General features: G+C 39.2%; 1 protein-coding gene across 1 annotated transcript; it reads left to right on the top strand.

Annotated features, from left to right (window-relative positions):
* Nucleotides 1-1,595: 1,595 nt before the first annotated feature.
* On the top strand, nucleotides 1,596-6,001 carry LOC130228823 (uncharacterized). Its single transcript, XM_056457324.1, has 3 exons — nucleotides 1,596-1,904; nucleotides 2,660-2,693; nucleotides 3,926-6,001. Exons 1-3 carry the CDS (start codon nucleotides 1,668-1,670, stop codon nucleotides 4,387-4,389), a joined length of 735 nt encoding a protein of 244 aa, XP_056313299.1. The 5' UTR covers nucleotides 1,596-1,667; the 3' UTR covers nucleotides 4,390-6,001.
* Nucleotides 6,002-12,974: the final 6,973 nt, after the last annotated feature.

Genomic DNA, 12,974 nt, shown 5'->3' with positions numbered 1-12,974 from the left:
CACACCGAGGGTTTCCCGCGCGAGGGTTCGGTTATAACGGTCAAACAGAACAAGGTAAGCGTCATACTTTTCACACGACAGAAATGTTAAATAAAGGTAATATTAAAGATGAAGAAATACATTTATAAACTGTATTTATATATTTTACAGGATTTATGAGAAACAGCTAGATATCTTCAGCATTGAGATTAGATGAGTGCCACATTTTAGGCCTCTAAATATAGCTGAATACAAAATGATTAGCCTTACTTTAAAATTTTAACTGTTATATAAATATTTCCCAAGTGATTTTGGTAACACTTTACAATAGGGTTCATTAGTTAATGCATTTACTAACATGAACTAATCATGAACAACACTTGTACAACATTTATTAATCATAATTAAACATTTACTAATGCATTATTAACATCCAAGTCCATGCTTGTTAACATTAGTTAATGCACCATGAGTTAACATGAACTAACAATGAACAACTGTATTTTCATTAACTAGCGTTAACTAACATGAACAAATACTGTAGTAAATGTACTGTTCATTGTTTGCTCATGTTAGTAAATGCATTAATTAACATTGATAACCTTATTGTAAAGTGAAACCGTGATTTTAGTGTAATACTTTTAACTTTATTTTTTATTTTGAAAAAATTCTAATATTTAATTTTGTGTTTGCCATGATGACAATACAGATTTTTTTCTATATAGTTTACAGTATTCAGCTTAAAGTGTAATTTAAAGGCTTTACTAAGTGAATTAGGTTAAATAGGCAAGTTAGAGTAACTAAGCAAGTCGTTGGATAATAGTTTTTGTTAAAAATATTCTTAAGGGTTCTAATAATACTACTAATAATATGGTAGCATTTTACAATAAGGTTGTATTAGTTAATGTTAGATACTAGCATTTACTAACATGCACAAACACAATACATTATATTATTTGTTATTGTTACATGCATGAATTTGAATGTTAGCCTACTAATACATTGGTAAACTATGATTAATAAACAAGTATTGTTCATAATTAGTTCATGTTAGTAAATGCATGAACCATGGGAAACTTATTGTAAAGTGTGACCATATTTACTTATTTATTTTACTTTTTACTTTGTATTCCTTCCAAAGTAAAAGAAATAAGACATTCTCCAGAAAAAAAATAAATAAAAGTATATATATATAATATATAACAGAAAATGCTGTGAAAATCGCGCTGCTCTCTTTAACATCACTTGGGAAATGTCTGGAAAACAACTCAAATTTGAGGGATAATAATTGTCTTTATCTGTATTATATTATTTGATGTAATAAATGCACACGTCTCTCTATCTGCTTACCTTTTTAAACTAATATCCGACAAAGAGATTAAAGAAATGTAGGACGATATTCCATGTTATAACGCGCGGAATACGGAGTCAGTCACAGAAATTCACACTTCAGATTCCTCCCGCTTTCCACCTCCGCTTGCGCAAGAGCGACAGGACGGAAAGTTGGTCGGTTTTTCTCTGATCCTCCTCTTCTGTGTCTCGGTCTCGTGGGAGGAGAACTCGACGAGGGAAACCCGTTAGTTCCTCCTCCGTCGTATAAAACATGAAGCCGCTCCTGTCAGTCAGTTCAGTAGCTGCACCTGCTGCGGATCTTCATTACTGTCGGCTGTTTCTGCTGTTATTTGGAGATGTCCGCGTCCACAGATGTCGAGAGCCAGTCGCCGGCCACGCGCTCCAGGAGCCGCTGTTTGGACACTTTCCTCGTCGGCTCCGTGATCGCGCTTTTCCTCATGTTCGGGGTCGCGATCGCGGGCGCGCTTTTCTTCGCTAATCACATCGAGCGCAAAATGAACGCGCGATCATCCGGAGAATCACAGGAATCTAGATCTTTAGCCAGTATCCTGGATCAAACGTCCTCTTACAAGGTGAGATTATCAACAAATGTGTTCTTCCAGCAGTAAATGATGACTGGTGGGCATTATTTTCTAATAATTTAACTTTGAGTGTGTTATTCCGCGTATACTCCATTTCACACAGCTGTACAGATGTTGGTTCTCAGACTTTATTTGTCAGGTGTTTGTCCTCCTCAAATGTCTTCTGTGTGTAGCACTAGTTTCTTCGACATCTCCTCCAAAGCCCTCTGTTGTGTTTTGACATTAAAATAACTGAAATCATTCAGCCAATTAATCATATAGAGCTGAATATGCGCTCAAAACCTGCCGGAACTACTTTAGCAGTATCTTGTTAGCGTTTATCTTCTATTAGTACAAATAAAAGCGTCTGTGATGTAAACTATATGACTTGTATGTGCTGCAATGGTATCATAGTTATGGATATGCTGTTTTAATGTTTTGTTACACTGTTAGCTTAGCTAACTATTTAAATATATCGAATATATTATGGTAATAAGCATAATAATAATATATGTGTTGTGAATGAAACATCAGGAAGATATTAATAATGAATAACCATGCAGGGCCATTGATTAGCAAATCATTGATTAGACACTGGTTGTTTAAAGGGACAGTTCACCCTTTAAACACCCTTTTTAGCATTAGCAGAGCAGGTAGAGCAGTGTTTGCATTAGCACTAGATTCAATTGTGTTCATACCTGCTGCACACAGAGCTGGAGCTTCACAAGTTAAACCGCTTTTCTCTTTCTGTCTTCCTGTCTTTCTAGATGCAGAGTTTTGCATATCTGGAGGCCACTAACAGTAAGTTCATTAAAAATGCTGCTAACATAAGCCGCCTTCACACATGTAGAATTTTCTGATGAATTACTAGTATAAAGAGATAAACAGGATCTTTTTTAAATTTAATTTATATCTTTTTATAATTAATATACAAAATATTGATCTGAGCTGTAATAATTTACAAGCTTTCCATAAATGTTAAGATTGAAGAAAGAAAACAGCTAGCTAAACTAATCGACATATTATTATTTTCATTGTTATTATTATTATTCAGTCACAAGATGGTACCAAACAGTCAACAGCAGAGTGACAGCTATATATATATATATATATATATGAATATATTCACTAATGGTCAAGATGATTCTAAAATGAGCATGTGTTATTAGTTTAATCGAGGAATTACACATCTTGTAATGTTGTGATAATATGTCACACGGCTGTCTGGAAAACTCAATTCTGATTGGTCAGTCACGACATTGCAAGGTATGTTATTCCCACATAACAACCGCTGAATAACACAGACTCATCCGGGAACTGAGAATCACCTTGACCGTCAGTGAATACATTCACATCCATCTACTAGCATACACATTCATATGAATCTGAGTCTGTCACGCTGCAGTTTTTGATTGGTAGTCTCCATCTAGTGCAGGGGTGGGCAAACTCGATCCTGGAGGGCCGGTGTCCTGCACAGTTTAGCTCTAATCAAACACACCTGCATATAGATTTCTAGTGATCTTGAAGACACTGATTAGCGTCTTTAGGTGTGTTTAATAAGTGTTGAAGCTAAACCGTGCAGGACACCGGCCCTCCAGGAACGAGTTTGCCCACCCCTGATCTGGTGTATGAATAATGCGCAGGATAGTGTGTACGTCATCCGCTGTTTTCGTTTGTCAGCTTTGCATTTTTGACAGTTTGGCGCCATCTAGTTACTGAATAATGCACAGGGAAGTTTTTAATTCTGTCATCTTTGCATTTAATTAAAGAATTAATAAACTATTATGGCTCAAAACAACAGTTTCTGTCTAGTTTTTACAGTTTGTGGCCAGTAGTCATGTAATAATCAGGATAAAGTACATCCAGCTGGTTGTTTTCTCAGAATAAAGCCTTCAGTCTTGCTGTGCTGCACATCAGAGCGCTGATAAATCTGTCAGGCTTTATTCTGTGATTAAAAACCTCCTGGATCTACTTCACCTCTGTATCTCTAGTTAATGATCTATATTTTGACACTGTGTGTTTTCGTCCTGCAGGTCAACTAGAAACAGGAGTGATGCCTTGGAAACCTGTGAATTACGGAGAAATCCAGACCGTTGGCTCCCTCTACAGCTTCAATCAGGTACAACAAGCGCTGACAGTAAAGGAGCAAGGCAGCTACTTCCTTTACGTCACGCTTACCTTCTCATGCACACACGTGTGCGAGCCTGCCCAGTTCGACGTCATCTTTCCCAAAGAGTCCAGTCACGCAGTGAAACCCGGCGAACAGCATGCGTGGTTGACCTGCAGCGTCCAACTTTCTCAAGATGAAGGCAGAGAGAATGCAACCGTTAGCAAGACCTGCTGGAATGTCATCACCTTTACGGAAAATGAAAACCGGCTTTTGGCTAAAGCTAAGACTGATTTCAAGCATAAACAGCACAACTGGAAGCTGGAGCTCAACCACTCTGGCTTTGGGATATTTCTGATAGATGGAGTAAAAGGAGCACTTCCCTCGTGACCGAGAGAATCAGACTGATTCAGGACAGTGAGTCGTGGATCTTGATCTAATCCGGTCTGTTTTTGAGACCGGATCCACGAGGACTTTTGACTGAAAAGAGCGCCACGTTTTAGCCGTGGTGTTCACATGCACTCTGCCACATTCCTCAAGCACTATTTATTACTGAAATATATTTATATGCATCAAACATTTTTAAGACTAGTCATATTTATATTGTTTTGCAGGGATGCAGCCAAATTACAATTCTGGGCTCAAACTTGACCATTCTGGGCTGAAAGCAGACAATGCTTTGTAATAGTCATTCATTATTTCATTTTATAATATTATATACATTTACTTCTGCATGACTGTTAAAATGTAACCCAATTAATATAATTATTCAGATTTAAAAGCACAGACGTCACTAAAATAAACACGTTTTAAATAACATGGCAACACAGCAGCACTATTGCATGCAGCAGGAACTAGCATACTACATAGAAATGTCCTGTATGTGCGTTATATGACAGACTTTGCTCTTCCACTGAGCATATGTGGTTCACATATAGATAATAATACATGCACATGAGCGGTTGCCTTAGCATATCCTTATTTTTGCCTAATTTCCTTTCCAAAAATGCCAGTTTCGCCCATTATTATTGGTGCATCCCTAATATTTTGTGTTTGTTAAATATATTATTGTAAATGCTAAAGAGTTGTAGATTACACTACATGTAAAGAGGCGTCAGAGCGGACTCTCATATTCATTGACTGCATGTACTGTAATACTCATCTGCTGCGTCGCAGAAAAGATGCCTAAACTCCTAAACTTCCTCATATTTTGTCTTAAATCCGTACGAAGTGCCTCGGTTGTGTCTGTATCGTCACTGCATGTGTGGATGGACATGAACGTCTCACTCAGGGTTGCCAAGTTTGTGGTTTTCCTGCAGAATTGGGATCATTTTAACCACTTGGTGCAGGTTATCAAAGGTTTGACAAATTGACTGAATTATTTTACTCTACCAAATGTCTATTCCACCTATGATGAATGATAAAACTGTGCTAGGATTATTAAAACAGAGTCAGTGCACTTCTGTGAGGTGCACTGGAGGAGAGATTGTGTGTGTGTTTGTGTGCGTGTGTGTGTGTGGCTGTTGGTTTCCATGGTGACAGATTGGCAGGACTCATGCTAAATAAACTATATAAAGTATATGTAACCTACAAGTTTATTTACATCTGATTTAGGAATTTACTGAACGATTAATTTATAATATCTTAATTTTACATCACAGTTGTTCAGCAGTTAAACACCAAATTCCATTACGTTTTTAACTTCTCTTAATATTATTTTATTTGTGAGAACAGAATGTTTATAATTACTGATATATAGTGATTTTTTAAAGTGTGTATAATGCATACAGTGATGTAAGATATGCATTGTACCGATAGCAGTGGAATTTTATTATAGGGGTAGTTTTGTTGTGGACACCTGGCAACCCTGATCTCACCTGTGTGGAACAGAGCAGCATCTGAATGCTAACAAACTCAGGAACTCTAGATATGAATGTAAACAATGATGAATGTGTAAGATGCTTTATTTTGTTATATATTTAATAAAACAATAATAATACGACGTGTATCGCTGGCATGATTGCTTTTCTTTTGGTCCATAGCCTGACAGAAGCATGAAGCACACACGACCAGCACTCACTATATCTTTTTACATCTGATGCTATGGGGATGCACAGGCGTCTGTAGCTCCGCCCTCTTCTGAAAAGGAGCAAATCTCATTTGCATTTAAAGCGACAGTCACCAAAACACCACAATTAGTATTAAAGCCTGAAAGGGTCCGTTTCAGAGAGCTAGAGAACATTATCTCTGTGCTATTATCAGCTCAAACCCAAACACACACACTCTAGAGACAGCAGAGAGGCATTTCGTATCCTGTAAAAGTGGTCACCTTTAAGAATGTCGATATATTTGGACTAGAAACAAGACAAAACTTCATGTAGGAACAGCATTTTTAAAGTGTATGACTGAGTGTCAGGTCATAGTCTGGAAGTGCTTGAGATGCTAATGAGACCGAGTGGAAGGAAAGATCTGCTCTAGAACCAGGCCAGTTCACCCACGTCACTTACTGTCAGAGGCGTTAGTGAAGGTTTCAGTCCTCACCGCATGCGAACACATCCGCACAACACAACACAACAAACATTAACCTTGTCAGCAAACACACATTTGGACACACACTTATGCAACACTTCAGTGTGTGTGAGTTTCTTCCAGATAAAGCTTTGCATTAATGCAGACAGATGCACGTCTATTAGATTCATGCATGAAACATACAGACATTTGACATGCTGAAATTACTTGACTTAGATTTTGTGTTGTGTCCACACGCCTTCTTAATCATTTCACTTTTTTATTGTCATGTATATCTAAAATGTCCACAATAATCTGTCCTGGCTAAAGCTCTGGGACCAGTTAACTACACATAAATGGAGACTTTCAGTGTCTTGTTTCAAGCCCAAAATATCTCAAAACTCTAAAATCAAGAAGCATTTTCAAGACAGTCAAAGAATATAGTCTTGTTTTGAGAAATAATGAGGCAAAATGAAGTGTTTTTCCTGAAAACAAGCAAAATAAGTTAAATAAACAAATGTCAAAAGGAAAAAATAAGATTATTTTGCTTGTTTTAAGTAAATAAAAACTGGAAAACGGGACATTATTTCATTTTTTGCATGTCTAGAAAATGCTCCTTGATTTAAAGGGCACCTATGGTAAAAAATCTACTTTTCAAGCTGTTTGGACAGACATATGTGCATGTATGGTGTATAGAGCGTCATATTGGGGTAATATAAACACACCCAGTGCTTTTTTTTCAATTTAACAACATATAAATGGTGGACCAATTGGAGCGGTTTTCAGACCGACCGCAACTTTACATAGGAGCGGTCCCCCCGCCCACCAATATTGATTGACAGGCGCGTCATCATATCCTCAGTTTGTTGATTCACGTCCGCCATTTTCAGCGTGAGTGGAAGCGATATCACTAAAGGAACACGCTAGCTCTATTTTTAGATGCAAGGCTCATTGGGCTCAACACAAGATCAATATTCTCCACATTATCGCTCTAATCGGAATTATTGGTTGTATCTTTAGGTAGGTTTGCAAACATGTGTACTTCTCATTGAGTCTACCTTATACTTCAGCCGTTTGCATTTCTCGCGATCCCAGAAGCTCCCTGTGATCTTAACTAGCATGCGTTTTACAATTCTAAACATCGGTTTCTATCAGGGTACACTCAAGTCGACGGCTGGGCACCGCGGACCGCTGCAGAAACCTATGTTTAGAATTCAAAAATGCGTGGCGCGACGATTCGGGACTCTTTATGTTTCTGCCGCGCCACAGAGAGTGTCTGGTGTGCCGTGTCGCGGCTTCGAGCGGCGCATCCGGTGCCTCAGTCAAAGTTAATTCAGTGTGCGTGGTTATTAGTCTCTGTGTACAAGCTCGGCACTTGAAACTAGCACACAGTACAAAGCACTGTACAAAGACACAAATGATTTTGTACTCTCTGCTTGGTCTGTGTCAGAGTCGTACATGTATGACTGATTGCTGAACCTCTCACTCCTGCTCCCTCTCTCAGTCTGCCTATCAGACTCTGTTGCAAACGCAGAGCGGGTAAGCTCATGGCCCCGCCCCTTGTTACGTTGGCGGGAAGCCGAAACTAATTTACATGTGAAGCAACACACCCATAAATCAGCGAGCTGTGGACACACCCCCAACATGACACTTTTTAACACATTATAATAAAACAATCTGAATTGTGTTTTAAACTGAAGCTAAACTGGCACACTCAGAAGAACCAGAATATTAATATTAAATCATAAAAAAAGAGGTAAACTATGGGCCCTTTAAGACCTTTTAGATATTTGCACTAGAAACAAGACGAAAACTCTTAATAATAAATATAATACTGATGATAGTGATAATAAAAGGATGTTTTGCAGTGCACTCCTGACCCACGCTGAGAAATGATTGCTTCTCTCTGCCGGATGTTAAAGATGCATTGCTGCAGAGTCTCCGGAAACACCATGAGTCAATGTGAGCTGCGCTTTCACTCTTGCTGTGTTCCAGTCAGATTGTAAAGCTCAGGAAAGACACTAAATCTGCCAGCGGGACTCTATTGAGGGCACTTGAACTCGACATGAGTCAAAAATGAACTCTCATATTCCTGTCAACATCTCAGAGCAGACTCATTTACACTCATTTATATCCATCTCCGGCATAATAATCTGCCAATGGGGACAGGAAAATGATGCTTCAAAGCTAAAACAAGTCACTTACTCCATTGGCAGATCATTCTGATTGTTTTAAGGAGAAACTCACTTCATTTTTGACTCATTTATTAAAACAAGACCTTTTTTTGGCTTGTCTGCTTCTTGATTTCAGAGTTTTTTTTATTTTTGGACTAGAAACAAGACAAAAAGTCTACACTACCTGACAGAAGTCTTGTCGTGGATCCCAGTTGTAAGAGCAACACATAATCATTTGACTTCTTGTTGATCATCTGTAAAAGTGTCAGAAGGTGGATTTCTCTGCTCAATCATCTGCTGATCTGCATCTCAATCATCACCAATACTGCAGAAGACCTACTGGAACCTGCATGGAGCCAAGATTCCCTAGAAATTAGTCAAGTTTGGTGAAGGAGAAATCATGGTTTGGGGTCTACATTCAGTATGGGGAGTTCTGCAGAGTGGATGATCAACATCAACAGCCTGAGGTTTCAAGACATTTGTGCTGCCCATTACATTACAAACCACAGGAGAGGGCAAATTCTCCAGCAGGATAGCGCTCCTTCTCATACTTCAGCCTCCACATCAATGCTCCTGAAAGCAAAGGTGCTCCAGGATTGGCCAGCCCAGTCACCAGACATGAACATTATTGAGCACGTCTGGGGTAAGATGAAGGAGGAGGCGTTGAAGATGAACACAAAGACTCTTGATGAACTCTGGGAGTCCTGCAAGAAGGCTTTCTTCGCCATTCCAGATGACTTTATTAATCAGTGATTTGAGTCATGTCAGAGATGTATGGATGCAGTCCTCCAAGCTCATGATGGAGTCAGACACAATATTCATTCTGTTTCCACTGCAGCATGAGCACATATTCTATACTGGACATTATTGAAGGTTCAGTGAGCAGACTTTAGTCTAAGCAGAGTCAGACCTTACTGTCCTAATCAAATCATTAAAAATCAAGACATGATCATATTTTATTGATCTCAAATAAGCCTCATCTAGAGGCCTTTACCTTTCATATAAGACACTTCAGATACCAAATGATCAACTAGAAGTCCAGTTATTATTTGCTGTTCTTAAAACCTGAATAGGTGACAAGACTTCTGTCAGGTAGTGTAAGTAAGTTTGATTGCAGTGTATGACATGCATACTTCACTGATAAACACCCAGATGAAGTCTGCGTTTGCTGGCAGTGCAGCTAAAACTGCTTCAATGTCATACAGAGAATAATCAGTGATGGTTTCTTTTATTGAGTTGATTCATCAGGCATATACTGGTAACTCCTACACACAGCTGGCTCTAGTCATCACAGAGTTAAGACTCCCACTGCGGGAATAGGAACGGGGGGTTGGGGGGTTCAGTTGGTGCCGTGACCCGGATAGGAGGTTTAAATGGTGAGTGTAACACAAGACAGCTTTTAGAAAACTGAACTGATTTCCAGCTTCTACATTGAAATATGAGATATATATATATATATATATATGGCAAACAATTACATGTTTGACATTCATTCATTTTATTTTCAGCTTAGTCCCTTTATTAGTGGAATAAACCACCAACTTATCCAGCACATGTTTACGCAGCCGATGCCCTTCCAGCTGCAACCCAACACTGGGAAACACCCATACACTCTTGCACACACACTCATACACGCATTACAGCAAGTTTAGTTCATCACTCCCCCTATACCTGCATGTGTTTGGACTGTGGGGGAACCGGAGCACCCAACACGGGGAGAACATGCAAACTCCACACAGAAACACCTACTGACCCAGCCAGGCATGTGTGACATAAAAGTTCCTATTTGCATTTCACATATATAAAATATGTCACATATATCCAGATTATTTGACCTTCTTTGAGTTTTCTTTTCTTCATCAAATATTGTCCAAATGATGTTGAACAGATTCAGGAATTTCTCACAGTATTTCCTCTAAATTTTCTTCTTCTGGAGAAAGTCTTATTGTTTTATTTCGGCTAGAATAAAAGCAGTTTTTAATTTTTTAGACATTTTTTGGGGGATTTTCACCTCTATTAGACAGGACAGTAGAGAGTATTCTACTGTATATTGTATTGTATATTGACAGGAAAGCAGAGAGAGGGAAAGTATCGGCATAGGACCGCAAGGCGGAATCGAACTCGGGTCGCCGTGAGCACATGTGTCTTCGCACTAACCACTACACCACTGGCACAGACATTTTTCAAAGCTATTTTAAGGTCAATATTATTAGCCCAATTATTAATATTGTCTCCAGAACAAACCACTGTTAACCTCCTAGGGCTTGGGTGCCCACATGGACAGCACACTTTAGCTCTTCAGTGGCTATTTAAAATACTTTAATGTTTTATATCTCGTTACAGACATGCAGTGTCATCCTGCAACTATTTTGCAGCATATCAAATGTCCTAAACACTATTTTAACTGTCCAAAATGGGGAAAAAAGTGTTGTTTTTACTCTCTGATAGTCAAAGCGAGTTAAAAAAAAACTAATGTTATATATGCATTAAAACAGTCAGGAAAAAGTGTTTTATGTAAATTCAGACCATGAGTCCACATATATGGACATCATTTTTCTCTAAAAGTACATCATATCAAAAGATGATACTTAGGTTTTATTCTAATTAGGTTCCAATAAGCCCAAACAGCAAAGAGAAATAAAGAATTACCCTAACCTGACCCTAATTAACCTAGTTAATCAGGGTAAATTAATTAGGGCTGCGCTGGTCTGGAAATAGCAACAATTTGCGCCAAACACATCTTGCGGCTTATTGTGGCACCGGGTGTATGATAAGGCCCTGATTCTGCAATCTTCAGCACCCTAGTTAGTGCACTTGCCTGCCAAGTTGGAGATCTGGTTCGAAAGTCTCTCAGAGTGAGGATTTTACATCTCCAGTTATCCTCAAATCATCAGAAGAAACCGATTTGTCTCATTTCCCTCAATCTAGGTAGTCACGTCCTCCTCCATATGGCTTCTCTGGAAATAATTACACTGCAGGAGAAGGTCTGAGTGACTAACGCCATTGAGAAAGAGCCAGAAAATGACCCTCACCACATCCGATAGTTTTCCTGTAGCGGTGGATTAACATCAGACAGTACACTTGTAGGAGGATTTCAGGCCGGTTTATAAATAATCAACATGTGACACGGCGGCTGCATCACTGGTGAGAGTGCAGAAAGCAGAAGTCAGAGCTCATCACAGCACCATCTTAAATGACACACCACTGTTGTTTGATAAATGCAATTTAATGTCGTCCTAAATGGAACATTAATGTTTTCTTACAAACCAGAACTTCCCAATGATTCCCAGTTGAAGTTCAGACAAGAGTTAGAGCAAAGCAAAGCACAATCTAAGAGACCTTCATCTGAGAGTTTCTATAGTCTTGATGCACATCAACTCAAGTCTGTGGCAAACATTAGGAAGGTTACATTTCGACATTCAGATGAAAGCGCCTGTTCTGCTCTTCTAGATTATATCTAGGAGTGTCACAGTGAGTGTGGTTTGGTCTTGACTGGTATATCCTGCTTCTCTCTCTGCATTCTACTGAATAAAACTGTTGATCATTATGAACATGATCGGTATATGACAATATTTAACTGTTACAAAAACAAACCAGTGAAATAAATGGCCAGTTAATGCATGTGGTGAGTAGAACCCCATGCCACCCTCAGGAGGCGGTGTATTTGTCTCTGTAGAAAATGTCTGCTTGTACAGTCCAAAATAAATGTTGTAATTCAACCTTAGCACTCAATAGCTCCACCCCTTCACAATTAGCCCCTCCCCTTCACCACCAGCTTCTCCCCTCTTAATCAGCCCCTCCCCGTTTATCATCAGCCCCTCCCTTTTTCATCATCAGAAGCTCCTTCTCTTCATCATAAGCTCCTCCCCTTCATCAGCAGCTCCTCCTCTTTATCAGAAGCTCCTCCCCTTCACTCATAATTACTCCTCATCATCAGCTCCTCCTCTTCATAATTAGCTCCTCCTCTTCATCATCGGCTCCTCCTCTTTATCAGCAGCTCCTCCCCCTTATAATCAGCTCCTCCTCCTAATCATCATTAGCTCCTCCTCTTCATCAGCAGCTCCTCCCTCTAATCATTTTCAGCTCCTCCCTCTTCATCATCAGCTCCTCCTCTTCATCATTAGCTCCTCCCTTCATCTGCAGTTTCTCCCCATGATCATCATCAGCTCCTCCTCTTCATAATCAGCTCCTCTTCTTTATCATCGGCTCCTCCTCTTCATCAGCAGCTCCTCCCCCTTATAATCAGTTCCTCCTTCTAATCATCATTAGCTCCTCCCCTTCATCAGCTCCTTC

This window comes from Danio aesculapii, chromosome 1 (genome assembly GCF_903798145.1).
Source record: "Danio aesculapii chromosome 1, fDanAes4.1, whole genome shotgun sequence".
In the NCBI taxonomy this organism is placed as follows: domain Eukaryota; kingdom Metazoa; phylum Chordata; class Actinopteri; order Cypriniformes; family Danionidae; genus Danio; species Danio aesculapii.
Note: the sequence above shows the minus strand (reverse complement) of the source record. Positions and strands in the feature narration are given on the sequence as shown.